A 26,630-nucleotide genomic window follows, 5' to 3' on the forward strand; every position below is an offset into this window, starting at 1 on the left:
TGCCCAAGACCACCAAACAGGATTAGTTTTCTGATATAGTCAGTAGTATTGTAATAACTGTGTATATTGTTAGGTAGGTAACTAGAGTTATCTGGGTGGTGCCTTTATAAGGTACATAAATGTCCAATCACTGTGTTGTACACTTGAAATTATATAATAATGTATGTTAACTGTAACTGAAAAATATATTTTTAATTTTTATATTGTTTTTTTAAAGATTTTATTTATTTATTTTTAGAGAGAGGGGAAGGGAGGGAGAAAGAGAGGGAGAGAAACATCAATGTGTGGTTGCCTCTTGTGTGGCCCCCTACAAGGGACCTGGCCTGCAACCCAGGTATGTGCCCTGACCGGGAACCAAACTGGCAACCTTTTGGTTCACAGGCCGTCACTCAATCCACTGAGCCACACCAGCCAGGGCTTGAAAAATAAATTTTAAAAAGTTAATTTTCTGATTCTTGAGCACTTTTTTCTTTGTTAATTACACTATTAACTTTGACTATTTTTGTACCTTGACACTCTCTAGTAACCAAATAAAGTATCTCTCACTATGATCTCCCTTATTCTCACCCTGTTACCTTTGATTTCTTATAGTCTCCTCTGTCATTTAAGAAAAAAACCAAACTCTCCTATGTGTTTTCTCAGACTGGCTACAACTGAATTTGATTGCTAAATCAATCGGTCTCTCTCTCTCTCTCTCTCTGTTTCTCTGTCACACACACACATACATCTACCTGAAACTGACAAAAAATTAATGTAGCTGTTCTTTTATTTATTATTATTTTAAAATCCTTACCTGAGGATTTGTTCATTGATTTTAGAGAGAGAAGAAGGGAGAAAGAAACAGAGAAACATACATCAATCAGGTTGCCTCTTTTATGCACTCCAAGCCGGGGATTGAACCTGCAACCTAGGTATGTGCCCTGACCAGAGAATTGAGCCTGCAACCTTTTGGTGTATGGGGACAATGCTCCAATCAAGTGAGCCACCCAACCAGGGTTATAATTGTTCTTTTAAATACCTCAGAAGGGGGCTTTCTTTCTTTCTTTCTTTTTTAAAGATTTTATTTATTTATTTTTGGAGAGGGAAGGGAGGGAGAAAGAGAGAGAGAGAAACATCAATGTGCAGTTGCTGGGGGTCGTGGCCTGCAACCCAGGCATATACCCTGACTGGGAATCAAACCTGCGACACTTTGGTTCGCAGCCCGCGCTCAATCCTCTGAGCTACGCCAGCCAGGGCTGAGAGCTTTCTTTCTATAGGTCCTTTCTGGTGCTTAACATTTCCCTCAAAAATTAGTCTCAAGCTTTGATCTTATAAAAATTGGCCATTGGCCTCACAGACTGTTTCTGCTAAGATCAGCACAGAATCAGAATCAGCATGACCTAGCCTTTCAGAAATGGGAGCTAACATTGAGGAAGTTTGTTCTGTTCAGAGACACTCCAACTTGTTTTGCTGCTACTATTTAACTTCACTCAAGAAATATGCCCCTTTTCCCCTGACTGGTGTGGCTCAGTGGGTTGGGCATCATCCCACAAACCAAAAGGTCACTGATTCAATTCCCAGTCAGGGCACATTCCTGGGTTTCATGTCAGGTCCCCGGTAGGGTACATGTGAGAGGCGTTCTCCTTCCTTTGGCACTGGCAGGAAGTTCAAACCACCCAGAGCTCCTGCTGTGTGTGGGACCCCTCACCCTGGCTCTATCCACTAACTACAATAAAATCCCAAACTAGTCTCCTTTCTCTGCTGTCTCCAGAGAGTCTCATTATGTGAGTAATAAGCCTTTCATATCTTTGTGGTGCCTGTGTGACATCATCAGGCCTAACATCCAAAGTAAATTTTGGGTGTGTGGGGGCATCCATCCTGCCTCTGCAGGGTGATCACAACACTAACTTGGGCCCTGGCTGGTGTGGCTCAGTGGTTGAGTGCCTGCCTGTGAATCAAGGGGTCACCGGTTCAATTCCCAGTCTAGGGCACATGCTTGGGTTGAAGGCCGGGTCCCCGGTGTGGGGCACATAAGAAGCAACCACACATTGATGTTTCTCTCCCTCTCTTTCTCCCTCCCTTCCCCTCTCTAAAAATAGTAGACAAAAGACATACTAAGAAAGAGAAATGCAGCCCCTGACATACAGGTGCTGGCCTGATGCTATCACCTAGGTCTTAGGGTTAGGAGGGGCTGGCTTGGCACTCATAGCTAGGTGTTGGTGTTCTTCTGTTGAACATGAACAAGTCCACAAAATATCAAAATCAGACAGGCTCACTCTGTGACCGTGATGGATCAAGACAAAAAGACAGACAACTCTGTAATCAAGCCTGGGCACAGACAAGAACATGAACATTGTCCAAGACACAAAGTGACTGAACATCCCTCTGTCTAATGTGAGTGACTGCTGTTTCCTTAATAGTTATGCTTCATTCCTTTTGTCTTCTAGATATGGATTACTGAGATACTCCATCATAGAATTACCCCTACTTTCTTTTTTTAAAGGTTTTATTCATTTATTTTAGACAGAGGGGAAGAGAAAGAGAAAGAGAGGGAGAGAAACATCCATGTGTGAAAGAAATATCAATGGGCTGCCTCCCACACGCAGTCTAAGCAGGGACCAGGCCACAATCCAGGCATGTGCCTTCACCTGGAATCGAACTGGCAACCTTTCACTTTGTCAAATGATGTTCAATCAACTGAGCCACATCAGTCAGAGCAGAATTATTCCTATTTTGTGACAGCAGCCAAACCCAGAGCAAAGTTCTGCTTTCTTAACCCTCTCTGAGATCATCTAACACAAACCCACACCCTATCATGTCTTTTCTGAACTGCCTCTTACTGAGATGCCCCAGAGTTCTCCATGATGTGCTTTCTTCCCTGTTGTCATGAGCTCATAAACCCTACCTTGTTCACCAGTTGGCCTTTGGCTGAAGCCCATTGATATTATCTGCTTAGAAAATTATCTGAAAAACTATTAATAAAATCCTTTTAAAAAGAAAAACTATTATACCTAGTAATAAGAGAAGCAAGAGAGCAAGGTGACCAGGAAAAAGGTTGAAAAAGAAATTGAATAGCTCTCCTTTTAGACACAAAATTAGAAAACATAATAAAAAGATATTGTTCATCATGGTAACAAAATCCATCAACTTCCTATGAATACATTGGGCAAAAAAATACAAGCTCTATATATTATTACAGAAAAGAAAAAGTGACCTGAATAAATGGGGGGACATATAATGTTCCAGACATGAAGAATCAACATTGGATTTGTCATGAATGTGTCCCCAAATTAACCTATGAAATCAATTTAACACCAGCAGAATTATTTTTAATCATCTAAATTATGAAACATTTCAAATGCACAATAATCCATAGGAAAGAGTATATGAACACCTGTGAACTTTTCTCCCAACAGATCTCAACATTTTGTAATTTGCCTCAAGTCTTTTTTTTTTAAGAAACAAAGTATTGCAGCTCCAGCTGAAATTTACCCAGTGGGTTCCCCTACCCAATTCTATACCTCTCCCTCCTTTCTCTGAGGTAACTGCACTTCAATTTATTATCTACCATTCCCTTGCATGTGTTTTATTATTTTATTATATAATTAGGGATCCATAAGCAGCATATTTGCATGTTTTAAAATACTTGTTGAAAACAAGTATCATACTATCTATAACAGTCTCCAACTTTCTTTCTTCTGTCTTAACATTGTAGGTTTGAGAATTATCTATGTTGATACACTTGGCTCTAGTACATATTTAACTCTTTAGTGACTCTAAAGATTGTTGTCCCCATTACACTTCTATAAGCTGTGAATGAGACACCTTGTTTGTAGAATTCCTTAGCAACACTTGGTGTTACCAGATTTAAATTTTTTTGCCCATATGATTGATATGAAATAGTATTCTGTTGTCTTAATACAGAGCCCCCTGACTTGACATAAGTATATTTTCATGTTATTGGCCATTTGGGTTTCCTCTTTTATAAAAAAAAAATTACCTCATCCTTTGGTTGCTTTTCTATTGGATTTTCTTTTGCTTGTCTTTTTCTTATTGTTTTGTAGGAGTTCTTTGTATATTGTGGTTATTCATTCTTTATCAATTTTATGTTTTGAAGCTGATTATGTCTTTGGGGGTAGACAAGTTTGTATAATGATCTAGATATATAGGGCTCATAAAACCATCAAGCTCACATTATGGCTAGGGCGAGTGAGTAATACTGCCCAATACTGCCCCTAGGGGGCACAGAATTAACCAAGAGAGAGAATTAGACCTGGAGGCGCCCTGTAGCCAGTTTGAGCGATAATACAGGAACACAGGGCATGGATCAACACATGAGAACCACACAGGACCTGGCACATCTCAGAAGATTCCTGTGTGAAGAAATGACCTCCAAGCACATCCCATTTTCCCCCATCCTCTCTAAGTCCCCAGAAGTTAGACTCCAGCCTGGGGAATATGAGGGGTATGCAGAAATCCTGCTTGAACTGAAATTATTTTTTAAAGGTTTAATTTATTTATTATTAGAGAGAGAGGCAGAGAAACATCTGTGTGTGAGAGATACATCATTTGGTTGCCCCTCACATGCCCCCAGCTGGGGACCTGGCCTGCAACCCAGGCATGTGTCCTGACCAGGAATAGAAACAGTGAATGTGACTTTTCCGTTCACAGGCCAGCACTCAATCCACTGAGTCACACCAGCCAGGGCTTAACTGAAGTTATTAAGGAAATAGGATTCAGTGGAGCAGATCCTAAAGGAAATGAGATTTTCTTTTGTAGGAGAAAAACACTACATATTCATTATTTCACTGAATTTTTAAAAAATCCTCTTTGGCCCTATCCTTCATATTTTGCAATAAAAATTTAGATCCCTAGACCTAATGTTTTTCTTATCCATTTATTTTTAGAGAGGGAAGGGAGGGAGAAAGAGAGAGAGAGAGAAACATCAATGTGCAGTTGCTGGGGGCCATGGCCTGCAACCCAGGCATGTGGCCTGACTGGGAATCGAACCTGCGACACTTTGGTTCACAGCCTGAGCTCAATCCACTGAGCTATGCCAGCCAGGGCTAATGTTTTCTCTTTCTAATGCTCACTAAATAAAATTTCAGAGCCCAGTCTTATAATTGTCTTCTTAAGTAACTAGAGGAATATGAGGAGGAAAAGAAATGCCCTCCTCTGCGTGCTGTGGAGGAAGAGCCTACATTCTGTATTATGTAGTTCACACCATCTCTTTTGGTGAGGTCTTCAGGTGAGTAGCTTTGTCTTGAGTTCCTGTACAAAACACAGAGCCCTGTGTGAATGCCGGGCCTGTTGCTGATTTCATCTCCATTAAGATAAGTCTGGGGTTTGGCTGGGGTGGGGGGAAGTGGTGGGGGAAAATGCAGATAACTGTAATTAAACAACAATAAAGTAATTAAAAAATGTGTCTGTCCTTGAAATTGTTATTTTAATGGGGGCTCAGAAATTGTGGCTATCACCTGCAAAAACCTTCCAGTGGCACATGTAATCATGACTGGTACTGTGTTGTCCTGGAAATTATGTTGCAAATGACATCTCTGAAACTCTAAGCACTATAAATAAGGATATAGAGTCCAGCTTTGTCACTTTCAGGCAGCATAACTGTGGGCAAGGTTTGTTTGTCACTCCAGAAGGGATCATTGTACTTGGGGTGGTGAACACACAGTACAATATACAGATGATGTATTATAGAACTGTACTCCTGAAACCTATATAATTTTATGAACCAATGTCACCCCAATAAATTCAGTAGGAAGTGATCATCACACATCCTTCCTCTTCCACATGGCTGTAGCAGTCTGATGATGCTGTAGATTCCTGAGACGGCCCCAATTGGTCAGCTCCAGAGGTTGGCCCTAAATAGGTTTCTTGAGATGGTTCCCAGTCCCAACACCAGGGCACAGATATCTAAAGGCATATCCCCAGGGGAGGCAGCCTTCCTGTTCAACTCCATGACCTAGATGGTTGAGGTGAGGATATCAGAGCTGTCCTGCTCAGTCAGGCCCTGTTCTCCAACTATCACTGAGACAAGAAGACATAAGAACACTCAGACCAGCAACTCCCAGGCTCAGGGTAAGGTGTGTGCACCCACTCTCATCTCTCCTCTCTGTTCAACTTTCACTTCTCTGACATTCTCTTGTTCTGACACTCTCTGCCCCTCTATTTTTCTGTCTCTGAGTCTCCCAATTTCAATCTCTATCTCCTCATTTCCATTTTCTCTTTTCACTTGTTTACTTGTTCTTTTTCTCTTTTTTGTTTGGTATTTCTTTTTCTCTGCATCTCTATCTCTCCCTTGATGTCTCTGTAAACTCTGACTTCCCTTTCTCTTGGCATCTTTGTCTCTCTGTTTTTGATTTCCCCAAGTCTCTCTTCCCATCCTCACAGGGCATCTGCCTGAGGAAGTGGATAGGGTGATTCCCCCACCTCACTGTTCGGGTTGGACTCCCTGTTCTCCCGATTCTATCCACCTCTGCAAACCATGTGGACAGGTTTATGGCAAACCCATAGACCACAGGGAAAGACAGCCACCAGCCGGGGAGATCAAAGGACAAAAATGGAGAAGACAGACTGAGATCAAGACAAAAAGGGATAAGGCTGGGAGGAAGACAGGAAGGATGAACCTGGATGAGAGCAGCTGAAATCCTTATTAAAAGCAGATGGGATTAAATTAGAGATGCCAGAGTAAGAGAGAGAGAGAGAGAGAGGGTGCAGGTTGGCATCTCTCTGCCTCTCTGAGGCCCCTTAGCTAGACGTGGGCAGATGGTCTGAGGCCTGGCCTGGAAGCCTCTGGCAGTCCAGCCCCAGCCCAGCTCACAACTCTATAATGCCACCTCTTCTTCACTCCTGTGTTTGCCTCCACCTCACTCCTAAGTACCCCCCCACCCCTGGCCATACCTGCGTTTCTTTTTATTGATTGATTGATTTTTAGAAAGAGGGGTGGGGGTGGCGAGAGAGGCACATTGATTTGTTGTTCCCCGTATTGATGCACTCTTTGGTTGATTCTAGTATGTGCCCTGACCAGGGATGGAACCTGCAACCTTGGCATATTGGGACGACACTCTTAACCAAATGAGCTACCCAGCCAGGGCCATACCTGCACTCCGTGCATCTCCATTAGTGTCTCTATCACCCTATGTGTTTCTCCAGTTCCTATTTCTCTTTCATTTGTTTCTGCCTCACTCCCACCTTCTTCCATTCTCTGCAGTCCCAGCCCATGAAAACCACCAGGGGTCTGAGCCCACATCCCTTGTTTTGGGAAGTGGGCCAACAATGTGGTCGTGGAGAGGCAGGGCCTGAGGGCGCTGCTGACTAGGAGGCGGTGACCCCGAACACCTAGGGCTTGGGATTGCCTGGAGGGCTGGGAGAGGATAGAGGGCGGGAATTGAAGCTGCAGAGGTCTAGAGGCTGAGAGCCGGGGAGCTGCAGCTCTCAGGGGCTGTGCAGGGAGGTGTCCATGTGGAGCACACCAGAGATATGGTAGGGCCTGGGCTTCAGAGGAGCCTGGGTTGGTTTATGAAGGAGTAGGGTCTGCAGGAACCTTAGAGGACCAGCCTGAAAGTCGGGGAGTGGAGCCTGAAGATACAAGGGTTTGTTGGAATGACAGCAGCTTGGGAGGGAGAAACTTGAGGACTCCTGGAACTGGAAAGTCTGAGAAGAGTTAATGGGACAGTGTTTGAAAGGACCAGGGTGGGGTCTGGAGAATGTGGCCAGGAGCTGAGGAAGGGTGGGGTCTAGGTATACAGAAGAGAGACCAAAAGAAGTGGCCCAGAAATACAAGGGCCACAGCTTAAGATACCCTGGGTCTGACTGGGACCTCTGACCTACACAGACCTGCGTGTGGAGCCAGCCATGAGTTTGAGGCTGGGGCCCTGCTGAGGCTGAGAGCTGTGTGCACAGTGCCTGCTACTCACACCCTCCCCTCCCCAGCCAGTGTCTTCACTGGGATGGCTGGGCTCTGTCTGGCATCAAGTCAATCAAGCACACAGTGCTGCAGTCCTGCTACTGCCAAGAACCATCAGGTCCCTGCAGAAGCCTTAGGAGGCCCGGAGACTTAGTAGTTGTACTTCCAGGGAGTGATGTCATATGAGGGCATTCCTACCTCTTTGTGATGGCTTGCACAAAAGGGACAGCTTTTATGTCTCCTGTGAGGCTATTTGCACTGGAGCACTAGCACCTCAGTGGAGACAATGCTTGCCTCACCCATGGTGGGGTCTACATAGGAGACAGCATCTGGAGGCAAGTCCAACCAGAACAAATTTTCCCATAATCCCCCTGCCCCAAAATGAAAACTCATTTCTGGTTATTTTGGGGATCCCCCTACAAAACACTAACAACATGGAGTATGGCAAAGCAGAAGTGTTTCTGTGGTACAGAAGAGGAGACTGACACAGGGCCCTTCTTTGAGGAAGCCAGGTCTCCCTGACCTTTCCTTCTTCCCAGGTCCTTGGTGAGGCCATGTAGAGGGGGTTATCTTCACACCAATGGTATCCAAAACCACAGAGTTCGTTTTGGGTTCAGATTTCCCAGCCTTGGCAATGGGAGCCTGGAAGGGGGGGTCAGGGGCACCATGTGCAAAACCACCCCAGCAACCCCAGCAATCCTTGTGTTCCCTCACTTCTTTCCTAGCCTATTCTATGTACTTATGATTCATCACTTGGCCCCCACGTATGCTTATTCATATATCTATTAACATCTTGATTCGTTCCCTATCTTGGTCATCCATCCTACATTCACTAAGGCCCACTCTGTGTGACTCCAAATCTTAGGGCTTCTGAGTCCCTGCCTCCTGTCTGAAGGAGGATATCCCACAGGTAGCTTAATGAGTACATACAAAGGCATTTCAAAACCGACTTTAAATACTCATCAGGGCGCCACAGGAAGGGGTTGGGTGAGAGCTTGTTACATGTGAGTGTGGGGCTGGGGTGCCCTGAAGGAAGGGGACCCATCCATCAGGGCAGCTGGGGTGCCCCACCCCCACCCTGGGACAGGGAACAAAGAGAGTAGAGGCCCTCTCTGGAGGGTCCCAGGGCCAAGTGGGAGCCAGCCCTCCCTTCGAGGTAGATCATCGGGGAGGGAACCGAGGAGGAGCTCCCACGATGGTGGTGACAGGCAGTCACTTCTTCAGTGGTACTGCTGATAGCTGGGATAGCCTGAGGCTGGGGTAGCCTCCTTAGGGGGCAGCTGGCTGGGGTCCTCCAGGAACGGGGGTGCTGGAGAGGGGAGAATCAAATAAAGGTGAGCAGAGGAGGCTAGGCAGGGCATTTTCCACCTTTTCCTGACCAACTTTATCAGATACTCACCATTGCGGAACTGCTGGGCGGTGTAGCGAGTGAGGAGGATACCAACACCCTCAATGAGGGCCAATAGGATGCCCCCCATCATTGCCGAGCCCATCATGGCTAGTGGGCCACCTGGAGGAGCAAGGAGGCAGGAAGAGAGCTGAGGGCTGGAAAAACAGGGTGGAAGGGGTTGGGGCCAGGGCTGGGGGCACTCACTGCGAGCGGCCAGCACAGCCCCGGTCAATGCTCCGCTGGTGATGGAGTTCCAGGGATCCTCCTTGCCCCGCAGCCGCACCAGACCACAGTCAATGGTGGAGAATAGGCCCCCCCATACTGCAAAACTACCTGCAGGGGGACAGAGGCCTAATTAGTGTTCCTGGGGAATCCCAAGAATCCACAGCTCAGGGACTGTGGACTTCCAAGGCCTGAATGCTCTGGCAAAGAAAGGGGAGAAAAACTCAAATGCAAAGACAGACAGCATACTTCTGGGGGATATTTCCATCTGTCCCTGCTGTAGCTACTTCTTCAAGATGTCTCTAATAGCAATCAACACTACCTTCTTCATAGGGAGGTGAATAGTTTACAAGCACATTTACCTTCTTTATGGCTTTTTTAATATATTTTTTTAATTTTTAGGAAGAGAGGAAGGGAAGGAGAGAGGGAGAGAAACATCAACCAGTTACCTCTCATACACTCCCTGTCCAGGACCAAACCCACAACTCTGGCATGTGCCCTGACCAGGAATCAAACCCGAGACTCTTCACTTTGGCGGGACAACCCCCGACCAACTGAACCATATTGGCCGGGGCTCTATTGGCTTTTAACTGAGTAACTTTTACCTTCAAAAACCACCACATAGAGTTGGCATTCTGATCTTGGTTTCAATGAGAAGGAAAAAAGTTAGGAAAGCCAGTTAACAATATGATAGTTAAAATGTTTACTGAGGCTTTACTGGGTCCTGGGACGTGATCTAGGTACTGCAGGTTATTTGGCTTCTGAAATTTTAAATTAGTTAATGTCATTAAAGTGCATAGTAGAGCGATGGGCACTTAGTAAATACTATGTAAATTACATAAATTACAAAATGGGATGGTTACTGCTATTGCCACCCCCATGTTACAGATGAGGTTCAGAGAGATTAAGCCATTGTCCCAAGGACATATCAGGGAAGAGCCAGGGTCTGGATTAAACCATCCAGAACTCATCCATATTAACTTGTTGGGAAACATCACCCCTCCCAGGAAGTCCCATGCAGAGCTCAAATGTGGACCTCCAACTTGCAGACTAGACCCAAAGCAACAACCACTGCCAACTTTGCCATCACATCTCCTATGTCTCCCCAAGCCTCTCACCTCCAATCTGAGGGGCTCGGATCCTCACTGCGTTGACACTACCTCTCAATCGGTGCCGAATTCCCTGGGGAAAGTCAGGAGTAGGAGAGTCAGAGGAGGGCTGAGGTCAGACAGGGTTTTTAGCTCTTCAGAGGGGTGGGGGGTGGGAATCCTGTTAGGGGTATTCAGGGGTAAAGATGTGAAGAAGCAGCCAAGAATTAAGGGGCTGGGGAGCACCCCAACACAAGTATTCTCAAAGTTGGGTTGAGACATTCTCATCCATTTATCCATCCTTCCATCCATTCAATGATTACTGAGCACCTATGTGCCAGGCACCACGCAGTATGCAGGCACAGAGCAGTGGGAGAGGTAGACCTGGCCCCTGTGCTCTCATAGTTCACATTATAGTGCGACAGAGAGATACTGAGGAAGGGTACAGATAAGTGAGACGGCTTCAGACAGCAATATGCACACCAAAGGAAATAAAATAAAGAGATGATAGTGGCGGAGAGATAAGACCTCTTTAAGGAAGGGGCATATGTGCTGAGACCTTGAGGATGAAAGGGAGAAACTTGGGTAAAGACCCAGAGAAGAGTGCTATAGGAGTTGAGGGAAGGGATAAGGAGAGATACATAAATTGCAAACCATTTGGCAAGTGGATAGTATTCAAATTTTGGCATTTGATGAGATCTCCAGTGGAGGGGGTGTCAGAGAAAGAGATGGAATTATGTTAAATTAAAAACATTTTCTTAACTGTAAGGCTGTCTTCCTTCTGCCAGTTAAACTCTTATCATTTCCCCTCTATCCAGGTTTCTGACCCTGAATCTGCCTGTAGGTAAAATTTGTCTGTCTCTGCACACACATATAGAATTTGGTGATATGGACAGAAAAAGGGGTCTGTAATAAAATCTAACTGACACCCTTTCCTGTGCCTTTTCAAGATTGACACAATGCCCTAAGAGGATAGTACAGAAGAGTAAAGTAAATCTCCATTAAACCCAAAGAAGAGATTACAAAACTGCTCTTAGAATTCTACCTGAGAAAAAAGAAACCTCACTGAAAGTAACCACATAGGGTGACACCTGATCATAAATTCCTAAGTGGAGGTCATGGTGAATAGTAACTATTCAGGTCCATAACTTCCCTAGTAAAAGGTTGTCTTTGCCTTAAGCAAGCCCTGTTCATTGCTTTTGTGCATCTAGGTCAACACACCTTTGAAACCTTCAGAAGTGTAATCACTGTCAAGAGAGCACATAATCTTAACTGTCCTGTAGTCCAATCAGAGAGATAACCTTGCTTTGCTTTCTCCCACTTCGCATACTCTTCCTTATATTCACTCCTTAATTCCAAAAGTATAAAACTGTACACTGTCATTCTGGGAAGCATTTTTCTCAGTTTGTTGAGATATTGCTTCCAGGCAGGTCCTCTATTTGGCTCAAATAAACTCTAACGAACTTTAAAAAATTTTTTCTACCAGTTTGGAAGTCTTTACGTGGACAGAGATGACCATTTCCACAGCAGCATTTCCATAGAGGAGCTCCAGTTGGGTTTGGGGGGAGATACAGAGGCTGTGTTTTCAGTTCCCCAAAACCCCATATCCTGGTGTCAGGCCTAACACATAGAAGGCAAGCTGGCAGCAAAATGATTAAGTGCATGTAACTGGCAGCTCCAAGCAGTTTTCAGAGCAGTATCCCGTGTTGGCAGGAGAGGACCCCAGCACCACACCCAGGGAAGGCCAGGACTCACAACAGGGGCATTTCGGAAGCCCTTGATGGCCTGGAAAACTCCGCCACCGATGACACCCATAGTGAAGGCTCCACCACAATCATCCACAATTCGCCATGGGCTGCAATGTAAAGGGGAGGATGAAGTTAATGTGAACCCTCCCTCTGTGCCATGCCACAAGGACTCTTTCCACTTGGGAGAAACCAAGTCACCCGAATGGGAAGTAGTCTTTCAGATACAGATTATTTTCCCCCTCATTTAAGCAAGTAAGAGTGCAGAGGAAAAAATACTCTTCTTTGCCCTCTCTTCCCCTCCCCTTTGCAGCTAAACACGGAATCAGCCAACTGCTTTACTACCATCAAAGGTTAAATGAACTGATACGCATAAGGAGTTGCCACGTCCAAATAATCACTACACAGTGTTAACTGGCTAGTATTGTTATTAAAGCAGGGAGAGTCGCAACCTCTTTAACGACCCAGAGCACGTTCAACCAAGCCCCACCCTCTTTCCTCTTTTTTAACCTCGCACAACTAGGAAAAACCGAGAGCGGACGGTGGGGAAGATCCAGCACCACCTCCTTGCTCACAATAGGCTCATTCAGGCCCCGCCCCCATTCACTAAAGCAACCTGGGAAAAACCAAGCGTGGTAACCCTGGGGATTTCCGTTTAACACCGTGCCACCCCTTGGCGAAAATGGATTCGACCAGCGTCTCTTTTCTTTAACAAAGACGGGCTGGGAGACAGAGTTAGGGGAAACGTGGAATGGTTCGTCCTACACCGCACCTTCTCCAGGCACTTGGTTGTGGCCCCTCTTAACGGAGCCCAAGTGGGAGGGACCAAGTGGAGGAGAGCGAAAAGACACAGCTAAACGTCTCCGGAGTCGGGGCCATGACGCTGTGGAGCCACTGCCTCTCCCGCCCGCCTCCCACAGCCGGCCGTGGTGCCGCAGGAACAGTCCCGAGGCCTGTGCCCATCGCCGTACCAGGGCTCCCGAGCGTACTCCTCCATGGCGCCAGCGTCTGCCTAAGCCCTGGAGTCTGCCTCAGCTCCGGCTGGGCCACGCCCCCACCGTAAACGCAGAGACTCTGGGGCTCCCACCTATCCCACGGTCACGATTAGGTTGCTGCGTCCTACGTCAGGCTTACAGTGCACTTTCATTGGCTACCCTAGAACGTCATCTTTTTCGCCGCCTGAGCGTCGCCCAGTTATTTTAAGTCTTGGGGCGAGGGGAGCTCTTTCTGTGCTGTGGGGGAGATTGTCGAGTGGTCCTGGTGATTTTAGCGGTGACGACAGTGAGGCGACCAGTCTGACAATTTCTACTATCCGCGTGACTATTGGTAACGTCGAGGAGGGGTTGCATTTATTGGAACTGGAGGAGGAACTACACTGTGAACCCCCATTGTAGCCCTTTGGTTCTTCCCACCTGGCCGTCTTTGGAGGACGCAGGGTGAGCCCATTTGTAGGGCGTGGGGGAGCCCCGTTCGAATCCATTCAGCGGTGGGTGGAGCCTAGGCCTTGGAGAGGAACTGGGTTCTGGAGCTCCTGTCCTGGAAAGGAGGGTTGGTGAGAGTTTTGGTGATGTTACCACCTATTTTTTCCCCACCTTTTAGGGCAGCTTTCGTCATCCCAGCTACTGGTGCAAGTGTGGGAGGTGGGGGTCCATACTAGCACATGCTGGGGGGGGCACTTGGTTACAGGATCCAGAGTTAGGTTTTCATCTGAGCTGGTTTTCAGTCTGTCCATCCATCCCTAGGTCTGTCTGCTACTCGCTATGCCGCTACCAGTTGCGCTGCAGACTCGCTTGGCCAAGAGAGGCATCCTCAAACACCTGGAGCCTGGTGAGAGCTAGAGCAGATGGGCCTGCCACGTGCCAGGCTTGATTGGAACTTTGTTGATATTACCACTTGATAGGGAGCATGTGCCTACTGTGCAGCAAGCAGAGGAGTGGCAGGCATTTATGGTTAACCATGTGGATTTCTGACACCCATTCTTACTGGATGCCAAGCATAGGTTGGGGGAGGGGCCCTGGGGGAGATTGACATCTCATTCTTAATGTTGACAGCTGATACCTGTTTGGGCCTACTGTATGCGGGATTCAGTCCATCCATCCATAGAAGTGATTACAGAGTAAGGATAGCTGTCATCTGTGGCAGTCTCCTGTGGGCCTAGAACAGTGGCAGGATGATCATACTGATATTTTTTAATTTTGTATTTTATTTTAGAGAAAGGGGAAGGGAAGGAGAAAAACATCTATGTGAGGGAGAAACATCGATTGGTTACCTTTGCCTTCTGAAAGCGCCCCAACAGGGGCAGAGCACAGAGCCTGCAACCTAGGCATGTGCTCTGACTGGGAATCCAACAGGCAATCTTTTGGTTTGAAGGACGATGCCCAATCAACTGAGCCACAGTGGCTAGAGCTGATACTGTGTTCTTTATCATACTGATAGATAACATTTTTCAGACCTATTGTGGTGCCAGGCACCGTGCATGTGATGTTCACCATATCAATTGCTGACATGTATTTTCACTGTACAAAGTACCTGGATATACATTATGGTTAATAATATAAAAAATGATAGGATCTATCAGTTAGGCCCATTGTGCTGGCTGCTACTAATATTTACACCCTATTGTCAAAAGGCATCTATTTTGGGCGACAGTGTGCCAAGTACTAGAAAATGCATCTTATTTTCATCTTATTGATAAGTCGCATTTATTACAAGCCTAATGTGTGCCGGGCATTCATCATGTGGTTAATACTGATAGTGGTTATTGATATTTATGTTAAGCCTCTTAGGTGCCAGGCCCTGTGCACATATTTTTTTTCTGGTGGTATATATCTTAATAACAGTAATGATGATTATAGCTGACATCTCTTTTGGGCCTACAGATGTGACAGGCATTATGCTGTTGTTGACATACACATTTCATTGTTAGTTATATCCACAGCTGAAATCCATGGCAGCCTGAGGTCCTGGTACTGAGCTGATAATATACACCTTTTTATTATATTGATATCAACTGACACCTGTCAGTTGGGGGAGCATCAGGCCTCAGGAACTAAATGGATTCAGAGCAGTGTTTGGATAAATCCCTTGCTATGCAGATTCTTGCTACACAAAATACAGGAGTCAGAAACTCCCTGTTTGCCAAGCTTGGGAGCTGAATAGATTTGTATATTTTCAGACAGACCTCTTTCTGTTTAAACTCATTTTAGCCAAATAGATTTTTATAGTGTGCTGTTACATACTCCCTAAATTCAGGAACTTCATGAATGTGGATAAATCTCTATGTAAACCTGAAACCAGATAGGCTTGGGTAATAGTATATCTTAACTGAACCCAGAACAGGATGGATTTAGGTACATGTTTTTGTAAGTTCACTACTTAGATGCTCGGACTTGGAATGTGAGCATTATGTGCCATGGCTGGTGAGACCTGGCACACTCATGTGTCCATGTGAATGTAAGCATCTCTCCAGGCCCAAAGTGTAGGATGAGAACCCCCTATCCTTACTGTTCTCCTCTGCCTGTCCTGGCAGAACCGGAGGAAGAGATCATTGCTGAGGACTACGATGATGATCCAGTGGACTATGAGGCCACCCGGTTGGAGGCCCTGCCACCAAGCTGGTACAAGGTGTTTGACCCTTCCTGGTAAGCCTAGGGACCATGGGGCTCTGGGTCAGGGGAAGCTGACTTCTGATTTGGGTAGGTATAGGCAGAGATTGGAGAGCAGTTGAGGCTACAAGGAGAGGACATCTGTGCTGATACTGCTTCTCTCCCTCCCCTTGCTTTGTAGCGGGCTCCCTTACTACTGGAATGTGGAAACAGACCTCGTGTCCTGGCTCTCCCCACATGACTCCAACTCCATCATTACCAAATCTGTCAAGAAGCCCAGGAGCAGTAATGCAGGTGAGTAAGGCAGGTCTAAGGGTGCCACAAGTACTTCTTGCAATTCTCAGAAAGCGTTCTGTAAATGGTAGTGGGTCCAGGAGGGGCAGGTGAGACAGGCAGATCCATCCCCAGGCAAGAGAGGCTGTCAGAGGCAAAGGCTATTGGGTCCTGAGGTAGGAGGAGGAAGGTCACTTCAGAGCTTTCATGCCCACAGATGCTGAGGAGAAGTTGGACCGGAGCCACGAGAAATCGGACCGGAGCCACGAGAAATCAGACCGGAGCCACGAGAAGTCAGACCGGAGCCACGAGAAGTCAGACCGGAGCCACGAGAAGTCAGACAGAGACCGAGATCGTGGTTATGACAAGGTGGACAGAGAGAGAGAGCGGGACAGGGATCGGGACCGGGACCGTGGGTATGACAAGGTGGAGAGAGAAGAGGGCAAAGAACGGCGCCACCATCGCCGGGAGGAGCTAGCTCCCTACCCCAAGAGCAAGAAAGGTAAGCTGAGCAGGGCTACGACTGGGAAAAGGCAGCAAGGCACAGCAGGGATGGGGGACAGTGTATAGAAGCCCTCACTTCCCGTCATGCAATTGTCTGAATCTGGGGCCTGGGAGAAGGTGCTGTAGCCATGGCACCTGTGGTTTCCATTTCTTGCGACGGGGGAAGCTCAATGATCAGGGGCCTCATGTGCCTCCATTGTAGACCTTGCTCTGCCACCTCCTTCTACAGTTGCAAGCCGGAAAGACGAAGAATTAGACCCTATGGACCCCAGCTCATACTCAGATGCACCTCGGTAAGTGACACGCCCCCATGAACCCTTCTCTTTCCTGGACTCCCTGCACTGACCATTCCTTTCTGCTTCACTGTCTCAATCACTGACTCATCAGTTATTTGTGTGTGTGTATGGGGGGGCTACCACATCCCACCCCCTGACCCTCTGTCATCCCCAGGGGCACCTGGTCAACAGGACTCCCCAAGCGGAATGAGGCTAAGACGGGTGCAGACACGACAGCCGCTGGGCCCCTCTTCCAGCAGCGCCCCTATCCATCCCCAGGGGCTGTGCTACGTGCCAACGCCGAGGCCTCCCGAACCAAGCAGCAGGACTGAACCCTAGTGGGTCTTTAATAAAATCTTTTCAGTGGGTCATGCCCACCAGGCCGGAGTGCTTTCTTCCTTTGTATTTTCGAGGCTTTCCAACCCAAGGTGGTAAGATGCAAAACAGTTTTATTTGCAAAAACTCATCTAATAAATATAGGGACATGAGAGCAGCAGGCCAGAGGCTGAGGTGGGTCCTGTCTGGGCCTCCTTACCAGCGAGTTTATGCATGTCAGCCCTGTGGGGGGTGGGGGTGGTAGGTACAGGGCATCAGTGTCTGCCTCCCCCCACCCCTAATACTGATCAGAGTTTGGTCCTGGCTGGGCCAGGGCAAGAAGGGAGAATGAGGCCAGGCCAGCGTCTTCAATCCCAGCGGCTACGAACCCTTCACCTTGGTGAGCAACCTGTGGTGGACATGGGGGGGAAAGAAAAACATAGAAAGCTGGGGTGGGCTGGCAGGCAGGCAGGCATCCTGAGCAAGCGAGGGCAACGGTAGCGAGACTGGTAATCCTAGGGTTAGTAAGAGCCCATGTGTAGAGAGCACAGGTACCCTGGGTCAGAAAGCTACACATGGACTAAATAAATACAATATCTTTATTTGGCATTAGGTATCCTGACATTTGTTCATTACAGTTCCTTAGAAAACAAAAAAAATTGGAACAAGTTAATCAAAAATAAAGATCCAATGGCCCTATTTACACATAGCAAAGACAGCCCAGGCATCTCCCATGCACGCGCACACCCCCCTCCCCAGGAGACAGTTAAGGGGTTAATAAGCTTTGAGGAGTGCATGGGGCAGGTTCCCTATTTCAGCAACATTAAGGCACCCCCCCATGACAAGGAAGTAAGGGTGCCTCATTCAGCCAGTGGGGTAGCAAGAGTAGTTGGCAGCTTTATTTTTTCTCTCAGGATGTCTCAGAAAATAACCCTGCATCTGGCAACTGACAGTGTCTTAGATTCAGTGAGATTCAGGTACTTGAAGGACCCCCCTCCCTGTTTTTCACCCACACCCTGGATCATCAATTACCTGATTACACAATTCCCAAAACCACTAAAAACCAAATAGTCCCTTGATTTTGAACCAGCAAAAATCTTAGCTCTTGCCTCTTTCCCTGGGTGCTCACAAGAGGCCCATTTTCAGGGGTCTCTGTATCAGGTAAGCTGCCTGAAGGCCACAGAAAGACAGCTGCTAACATGATCCAGTGTGGTGGCAAGGGAGAGGCCTAGAACTGTGGGAAATGGAACCCCACAGGTTAGGCATCAGTTATTACGAAAGAGCTGTAGGATTTTTGTCCAATTTGTCCCTATAAAGGTGGAGGGATTGCTGGGAGGGACTCTCCCAGGCATGAGACAGGACACCTCTGGCTGAGGTGGGAGGAAGGGGGAAGGACAGACAAAAGGCTTTAAATGACAATACCCTAACCTGGTCCTCAAGGTGGTTAGACTGAGGCAGAGGAGGTGGCTCTAAAAAGCCCTCCAGGGGAGGTGGGGGTCAGTGGACAAGGAAGGTTTCATGTAATGCCTTCCCAGCCCCATGCCCCTGTGTTTGTCTCAATGACCTGGGAGAAAAAGACTTCCAACCCCAGAGAAGCCAGGCCCCAAGTGGTAGCTTGGGTCCTGCAGATGCCCAACACCCTCCACCCAGTCCCCCTCCCTATCTTCCCGAGCTGCTGCCAGCCCTCACTTCACCAGCACTGACTTTGGCAGAAAGGGCTCCGTGCTGAGGTCTCCACGGTGGGAAGGTAGCTGTGGTGGCGGTGGCTGCCCAGGAGGCTGCTGGTGAGTGCAGGGTCCGGAGGCAGAAGTGGAAGTGGAAGCTATGGCTTTGGCTGCACCTCGGGGAAGGCTGTAGAGGTAGACGGCGCCAATGACCAGCCCAGCGCCAAGGGCAAACAGTGGGTCCACGTGGAAGCCAAAGAGGCGGATGGAGGCAACGGTGGACAGCACGATGGACAGGGAGGTGGCAAAGCCCTTAAGGATGTTGTCAGCATATTTGACAACAACAGCCACCAGTAGCCCGCCAAAGGCCTGATTGAGCACCACGCCCCAGACAGCAGGCGTGTACCCAAAAAAGAAGCCACGGTGGGCCACTGCGGTGCCCTCAGCCCACCAGAGCCCCACCAGGCCCAGTGTTGTGCCAAAGAGGCCCAGTTGCAGGTTGCGCAGCCACACGGAGCCTGAGCTGCCTTTGAGGATCTTCTCAAAGTAGACACCTGCGAAGCCCGAGGAGAGACAGGAGGCCACGACAGCTGCTAGGCCCACCCCAGGGTTCTGATCCAGCAGCCGTGGGTCCCCACCACCGGCTTGCTGTGCCTGGACAAGGGCGACACCCATGAAGAGGAGCAGCAGGGAGGCCCATTGTAGCCGGGAAAGGCTGCGGTTCAGCATGAGCACGGAGAACAGGGCCGTGGTCAGGATCTTCAGCTGGTATGTCACCTGCAAGTGGATATGGAAGGTGCTGAAGGCTGTGGCTGCCACCCAACGCGTGCACATAGGGCACAACACCCACTATGGGCACCCAGGCACAATGGGGGGACAGGGTAGGGTAGATGACAAAAAACAAAAATCTCTAGCTACTAACCGTTGACTGAGAAGTAGCTAAACAGCTCTGAGGTATGTCCCAGATGGCACACAGGAGGCTGACTGTGCAAGGAAATCCTGGGCCACACTCAAGCCTACACCCCAACCCCATTTCCTGGCTGTGTGATGAGGGGGAAGGCACCTGCCATGTCTGAGCCGACATCGTCTGCTGTAAAATACGGCTGGTATATGGCAAAAAACTCACACACTAGGTAATGAATGAATGGTAAACATGATGAGGGAGGTCTTGGTCAATACCTGTTGACACAAATGAGTCAGCCATACAATATCAGCAAATGATGTGCTGGGTGTGGGTCTAAGCACATCATGTGAGTTCTTTCGTTTAATCCTCATGGGTGAAGTGTGCACTATTTTAATGCCTAATTTAAAGATGAGAAAACTAAAGAACAAGAAGGTTAAGTGCCCAATATCACACATCACACAGCTGGAAAATAGCAGAGCTGGAATTTGACCCCAGATAGCCTGGCCCCAGAATTCAGGCTTGAACCAATTCATAAGGCTGCCTGCAAATAGCCTAAAGCTCATCTGTTGCCAACCAAGGGCTCTTCCTGGGTGTTATATCATGTAATCATCTCAGCATCCCAGTGAATAGCTATTACCATTTCCATTCCCATTTCTCACAGATGAGGAAACAGAGGTCAGGGAAGTTGCAAGGATATTCCAAAGGTGATAAAGCTCCTGCTCTCTGCAGCCCCACCTTCCACCCCAGCCAGTTCCTCCGGGCCATGCTGGACTTGGGGCTCACCTGGAAAGTGGCAGCTGGCAGGTTGGAGATGGCAACATACTGGAGGTTATTCTGCAAGGTGTAGATGAGAGAGGGCACTGCAAGCTTGAATGTGTCCACATATTGCACCAGAACAGCCTCGTGGAGGAAAAGGACCAGGTGCTTCACGTTACCTTTGGTGGGTGGAGGAGAGCCCTTTTTAGCACTGACTACCAAAGACAGGGATCCTCTGAGGGCTGGGTCTGGGCCTGGACCTGTGTCTCCCCACGACACTCAGACTTCCTGAGGGTTAGGATGAAGTCTGCACTCTCCATCTCCCTACAGTATAAGCACATCTCCAGTAGGCAGTAGGCTTTTGGGATAGCCTAATAAACACAGAAGTCCATTAGCACTGGACTTACTGTGTCTGAGGGTCACAGATCACATCTCACTCATCTTATAGCCTACTGGCATGGAGCCCCATTTGGGGCAAGCACTCAATATACATTTGCACAATCAGTATTAACTAGACAGACTCTTGTGAAGAAGTACAAAGAGTGTAGGTAGAAGGCTATACACCCAACAGGGGAAGTTTTAGACTCCACTTGTAGACTTAACCTAGCTCCTTACTGACCTGAGGGCCCCAAGGGCCATCTCCCACTTGGCTGAATCTTTCTGTCAGTCCTACATGCACCGAGCACTTGCCCCTACAACTTGGAAATATACAGGCTTGACTATTAACCCTGTGGAGGTCTCAGATGATATGAGATACACAAACTCTTAAATGTTGTTACATACATTGGATGCATAGGTTCAAGCTCATGACTAGCTGCGCATTTGTACATGACTAACATATAAGCCATAACGTGTAAGTCATCAGTTTGGTTATTACACATTTTGGGTTCTATGCATCCAAAATGAGTTGCTTATTAAACTATTGTTGCATGTGTTGCAAAAAGCATTTATGCCTTGAGTATAGCAAAATTGTTTGTGATGACTGTTACAAACATTTTGCAAAGCCAACTATTGAATATTCTGATTAATGTTAAAGACATTTTTTGGTTGTATTTTATAGCAATATGCATGTTTCAATTACTTAAATAGAAAAAATTTTATTCTTTATGTTTTTGTTTAATAATTTCTAGATTGTAACTGAAAACAAAAAATCATACATTTTGTTATCTAAATATAATAAATGCAAACTTGTGGTGTTTAAAAATTTTTTTCCACATTTTAGCACATACTAGTAATGAATGTATCCCTTGGATACACGTGACCTACACTGTAATTGTTTTGACTGTGACCTCTGCAGGGTTAAGCAGGAAGTCTGGTTGGAACTTGCTGCAATCAATAGATGAAAATACTTTCCTATAAGGCCTTTGCAAAGCCTACTTCTTTTTTTTTGCAATTCAGTGTCGCTCCTCAGGGAAAACCCAATTACTGCACAAGAATATTGCAGGAACTGTTGATACTCAGTCACAAACCCTGTCCTTGACTTTCATGGCATTACTCACAGGAGTAATTATCAATATCTAACCCCTTACCCAAATTTCTTAGGCCCAGGCGTTTGGGTGTTCAAAATTTTCCAGGTGTTAGGAAGGTAACATGGTATATATACACCATGTTATGTTGTATGAAATATATATATTTCACATAACATACCCCACATATATGGGCTACACACCATAATCAAGTACATTGATATTCCCACAAAATGAGAAAAATAAAAAACACATATATAAATAGGCCCATATCGGGTCAGGCCAAGTTTTCCTATCAAACAAATTCAGGAAAAAGAAAAATGGTGTGTGTGTGTGGGGGGGGCATTGCAGATAAACATTGAAAGCCTGTGATTAAGTCTACAGCTATGTGTTTCCCCTCAACTAAACTTATCAGCCCTATGAGGCAAGATGCATGTCTGCACTGCTAACACGTCCACCTCCACAGCCAAAGCAGGGCCTGCCATGCAGTGTTCACTAGGAAGTCTCTCAGAATCAATCAAGCACAGAGCAGGTAGGTCCCTAAACTGCTGCCTCACAGGGCCCTAGAGCTAATGACTGGGTAAGAATGTCTTGTTCAATGTAAGTGCTGAGGGCAGAGCCACATGCAAGGCCTTTACAGAGAAAAGAATGTGTAACATTTTAAAGAAGGCCTTCAGGGAGGTGTTTAAGTCAGTAGATGAACCCAAGTATGAGAAACACAGAGGACAGAAGAACATGTTAAATGACACCATAGGGAGGCAGTCAGCAAAATCCAGGTTACCCAAAGTCTACAAGACAAATGACCTGATTTTCTTCAACAAATTAACTACAGGGAAAGAAAAAAAACTGGAGGCAAACCCAGAGGTTAACAAACCCAGAAGATATTAACCAATTATGAAACACCAATCTTGATATAAATTTGATCCAAACACTCATAGATACAAAGAACAGACTGACAGCTGTCAGAGCAGAAGGGGCATGGGGGCTGGGTGAAAAAGGTGAAATGATTAGGCAAAAATAAACAAGCAAACAAACCCTCCTAGAGAGACAACCGTGTGGTGATTAGCAGTGGGAAAAGGGGTGGAGGAGTTAGTAGAGGAGAAAGAGGGAGATAAATGGTGATGGTAAGAGACTTGATTTGGGGTGGTGAACACACAATATAATATACAGATGATGTAATAGAGAATTGTACCCCTGAAACCTATATAAATTTATGAACCAATGTCACCCCAAGAAATTCAATAAAAAACTTGATTCAAACAAAATTTTATTTTTAAAAAATTTTTCAAAATATTTTATTAATTTAATTTTAGAGAGAGGAAGAGAAGGACACCTGTGAGAGGAACATCAGTTGGTTTCCTCTCTCATGCCCCCAACAGGGGACCTGGCCTGCAACCCAGGCACATGCCCTGACAGGGAATTGAACCAGTGACCTTTTGGTTTGTAAGCCGGTGCTCAATTCACTGAGCTACACCAGCCAGGGCTGGTTCAAACAGAATTTTAAAAATGTTTATGACACTTGAGAAGTCACTAGAATATTTGGACATTGACTAGATACTCAATTATTTTATTAACTTTTAAAAATATATATTCAAGATAATAAGGATTTACTTCAAGATAATACTTCATGTGGAACATAGGGCAGTTCTACAAATAACATTGTTTTGTTTATTGTCACTATGTAATAACTGTTGATGAGATGCCTAGGAACTTAACTCATGTGTATCAACTCACCTATAGTAAAATTGGTTTTGTTATACATTGTTTCATTTCAAGTTCTTGAACCAATGACATTAAGTGAAGACTTACTATACTTCAATATAATAAAGTGAGGGGGAGGTAAGTAGGCAGACATATAGATTGGCAGCGAGTGGATAATCACTGATGCTGTTTAATGGCAGAGTGGCCAAGAGTTGACAACTGTTGAATCTGGATGATGGGTACATGGAGATTTTACTATTTTATCATTGTCTCTGATTCAGAGTTTGAAATTCTCCACAATAAAAAGTTAAAGAGAAATAAATTATCATGTAAGGGGCACCTGCCACTTATGGGCACAGACTGTCTCACTCGTAAAGTCTCCTCAGGCCAGCTCCCTGGGGCTTTGGGGTATAAAAGTGTGGATGCAGCTACTCATAGCTGGAGGAATAAGGCAGCTTACCTGCACTTAAACACTTCCCAGGCAGTTTCACAGACACAGAAATACTCTCCCTGCAAACCCTCCATGTGGGTTCAGGTGTACCACACACACACGCGCAGAATCCTACCCACCAACTCCAGCCCCCCTCCCTGGCTCATACCCCTCTTCTGTGCGAAGAGCAGCAGCAGACAGGTGAGACCTTTGAGCACCTCAGCCATGACCACAGCAGTAGTGGCAAAGAAACGGTCCCCAGGCAGCGTGCGGGTGTAGCGGATGCTGAGGATGAGGGAGGCATTCTGGACCACCAGCACGGCCAGGGATATATATTTGAGGCGCCGGTGAGCTGTGGGGAATGGAAGGAGCAAGGGGGAAGAAGGGATCAGAAGTTGCTTGGGGCATAGCCAAACCACTACCCTCCCTTCTCCTTTCTCAACCAGGATCCTCTTAGCCAGCATTTGTTTCTTCTCCCTCTGCCTGCCCATCTTGATCCAATAAAGATATGACTCCTCCTGCTTCCACTGCTTCAGTAACAGGAAGAAGAGCCAGAAAGGTACAAGTGGGCAGGGCCCATAGCTGGAATCCTTCCTTAAGTGTCAGGAAATGGCTGCGGCCAGCCCTGAAACACCCACCTTCTCTGAGAAGCCACTCTCCCCCAGAAAATACCAACTACATTCTGAACATTTATTGAGTGCTTACTGTGTGCCTATCATTGGGCTACGGGATTTATATGCATTACCTCATTGGACCTCTATATCACTCTGATCTCCAAAGGAACTAGACAGATTCTCATTTTATGGATGAGCAAATTGAAGATTTATATGAAATGTTGCTTCTATTTAAAGAGGGGTTGTTCCATGTAAAGAATGATACCCCAATTCAGAGAATGAGACCAGTGTATAAAGCAGGCCCACCCCCTAAGAAATAGGCTTTCTCCCATCTCAGAATTTCATTCCCTTACACTCAGAATGATCTCTCCAATCCCTCCCTCGTATGAGGACTGATTCCTTCTGACCCAAAATGATCTAACAAATAAATGATTCTCACACTGTCCCAAGGATTGAACCACAAGAATGGCCTGGTTCCTTCAATGATATAAGGAAATATTTCCCTATACTCCACATGGTCTGGTCCTCCAACTGCTGCATCCCTCTACCTCCAACCCCAGAATTATTCCTTGTTTTATTCACACAATGAACAATCCCGACTATAAGGAAGGACCCAGCACCCTCAGAACATTCTTTCTCTGCCATATAAAGAAGGACCCCCTGACTCCAACATATAATAAACTTTATCTCCATTAGGAAGGGACTCCCCCAGCATGGTCTACCCCATGTATAATGAAGGACAACCCTATCCTCAAAATGGACTCTAAGTCACATAAGGAAGGACCCACCCCACCCTACTCACAATAGTCCCTGTCTCTTTATAAGGAAGAAACTACCACCACCCTCAGAAATAGCCTCTCCCTTCAATAAGGAGAAACTCTCCCACCCTCGGAATGGTCTCTCACTTCCATAAGGACGGACCCCACACACCCTCAAAATGGTCTTAGTGGTCTTAGCCTCCCCAGGAGGAAACATCCCTCTAGATTCAAAATCGTGTCTACTTTCCGTGTGCGGAAGGGATTCCCCATCATCCTCAAAATTGGTTTCTACCCCGTCCCACACATTCACAATAGTCTGTTCCGTCTCTTTCTTCCCCTACCCACCCTCACCCCTGCCACACACATAGGTCAGTCCATATGGGATATAGGCTCTCGCTTCAACGAGTAACCTTCCTAACGGCCCCCGGCGATCCTGACCCCTGCACTGCCGCCGATAGCTTGTTTATAGCCTGTCTCACCCGCACTCACGGTCCCAGGTTCCAACGCCCCCGCGGAGACCGCCCCTGGCCCGGCAGCCGCGGTGGAACCGCCAGATCCAACCGCTGCCATGTTGGCATCTGCCTGGCCCGTCCCTCCTGCAACAGCAGGCCACTTCCGTGTCCGTCACTTCCGCTTCCCTGCCGCCTGGGTGAGGTGGGACGGACTGACCATCAGAGGCTTTCCTTGTCCACTCCTGAACGCTAATTTATGAGAGGCCTCGCGATTTCCAGATTCCATCGGGTTAGGGAGACCGGCTGAGCCTCTCGCCATCCAGTGCATGGCCTCTTCAGCCCATCCCCCGTTAAGAGACCCACCCCCTTTATTGATCTCGCTTTCCCTATCACCCGCACATCCTGTCTCTTCGTCTCATTGGTTCAGTTCCCCTGCTTCTACCTCGACTGCGTATTGAGACGGTCTTCTGATAGCACCCCCCCGCCCTGCCGCCCCAAAAGTAGGTGTCTCCGGATTGGGCATAAGTTCCTTTACCCTCTCCGGTCGAGGCCCCGCCCCCTGGAGAGCTTG

At 47.0% G+C, this 26,630-nt stretch overlaps 3 protein-coding genes and 1 non-coding gene across 9 annotated transcripts; 2 read left to right on the top strand and 2 right to left on the bottom strand.

Annotated features, from left to right (window-relative positions):
* Positions 1-8,830: 8,830 nt before the first annotated feature.
* TIMM17B (translocase of inner mitochondrial membrane 17B) lies at positions 8,831-13,450 on the bottom strand. The gene is made up of 6 exons (XM_045860472.1): positions 13,314-13,450; positions 12,353-12,452; positions 10,628-10,691; positions 9,492-9,620; positions 9,297-9,407; positions 8,831-9,206 (listed from the first exon to the last, which is right to left on the bottom strand). The coding sequence occupies exons 1-6, from the start codon at positions 13,337-13,339 to the stop codon at positions 9,118-9,120; spliced, it is 519 nt and encodes a 172-aa protein (XP_045716428.1). The 5' UTR covers positions 13,340-13,450; the 3' UTR covers positions 8,831-9,117.
* LOC123832869 lies at positions 11,535-11,655 on the top strand. Its single transcript, XR_006788128.1, has one exon. It is a non-coding gene; the product is annotated as a small nucleolar RNA SNORA26 (small nucleolar RNA).
* Positions 13,451-13,527: 77 nt separating the features above from the next.
* Positions 13,528-17,386, top strand: PQBP1 (polyglutamine binding protein 1). Of its 4 annotated transcripts, none has more exons than XM_045860468.1 (7): positions 13,528-13,778; positions 14,085-14,169; positions 15,872-15,983; positions 16,129-16,241; positions 16,438-16,722; positions 16,954-17,017; positions 17,175-17,386. In XM_045860468.1, the coding sequence occupies exons 2-7, from the start codon at positions 14,103-14,105 to the stop codon at positions 17,329-17,331; spliced, it is 798 nt and encodes a 265-aa protein (XP_045716424.1). In that variant the 5' UTR covers positions 13,528-13,778; positions 14,085-14,102; the 3' UTR covers positions 17,332-17,386. The 4 variants fall into 4 exon arrangements, with proteins under 4 accessions (XP_045716424.1, XP_045716426.1, XP_045716425.1 ...); XM_045860470.1 differs by having other exon boundaries at positions 13,537-13,668; XM_045860469.1 differs by lacking the exon at positions 13,528-13,778 and adding an exon at positions 13,800-13,894.
* A 98-nt stretch (positions 17,387-17,484) lies between these two features.
* On the bottom strand, positions 17,485-26,263 carry SLC35A2 (solute carrier family 35 member A2). Of its 3 annotated transcripts, none has more exons than XM_045860467.1 (5): positions 26,087-26,263; positions 24,405-24,587; positions 20,666-20,817; positions 19,019-19,165; positions 17,485-17,723 (listed from the first exon to the last, which is right to left on the bottom strand). In XM_045860467.1, the coding sequence occupies exons 1-5, from the start codon at positions 26,175-26,177 to the stop codon at positions 17,613-17,615; spliced, it is 684 nt and encodes a 227-aa protein (XP_045716423.1). In that variant the 5' UTR covers positions 26,178-26,263; the 3' UTR covers positions 17,485-17,612. The 3 variants fall into 3 exon arrangements, with proteins under 3 accessions (XP_045716423.1, XP_045716422.1, XP_045716421.1); XM_045860466.1 differs by having other exon boundaries at positions 17,508-17,723; positions 19,019-19,755; positions 20,666-20,782; positions 26,087-26,223; XM_045860465.1 differs by having other exon boundaries at positions 17,508-17,723; positions 19,019-19,755; positions 26,087-26,223.
* Between the last annotated feature and the right edge of the window lie 367 nt (positions 26,264-26,630).

The sequence above is a fragment of the Phyllostomus hastatus genome, unplaced genomic scaffold (genome assembly GCF_019186645.2).
Source record: "Phyllostomus hastatus isolate PE091 unplaced genomic scaffold, TTU_PhHast_1.1 phas_scaffold_200, whole genome shotgun sequence".
Taxonomy (NCBI): Eukaryota; Metazoa; Chordata; class Mammalia; order Chiroptera; family Phyllostomidae; genus Phyllostomus; species Phyllostomus hastatus.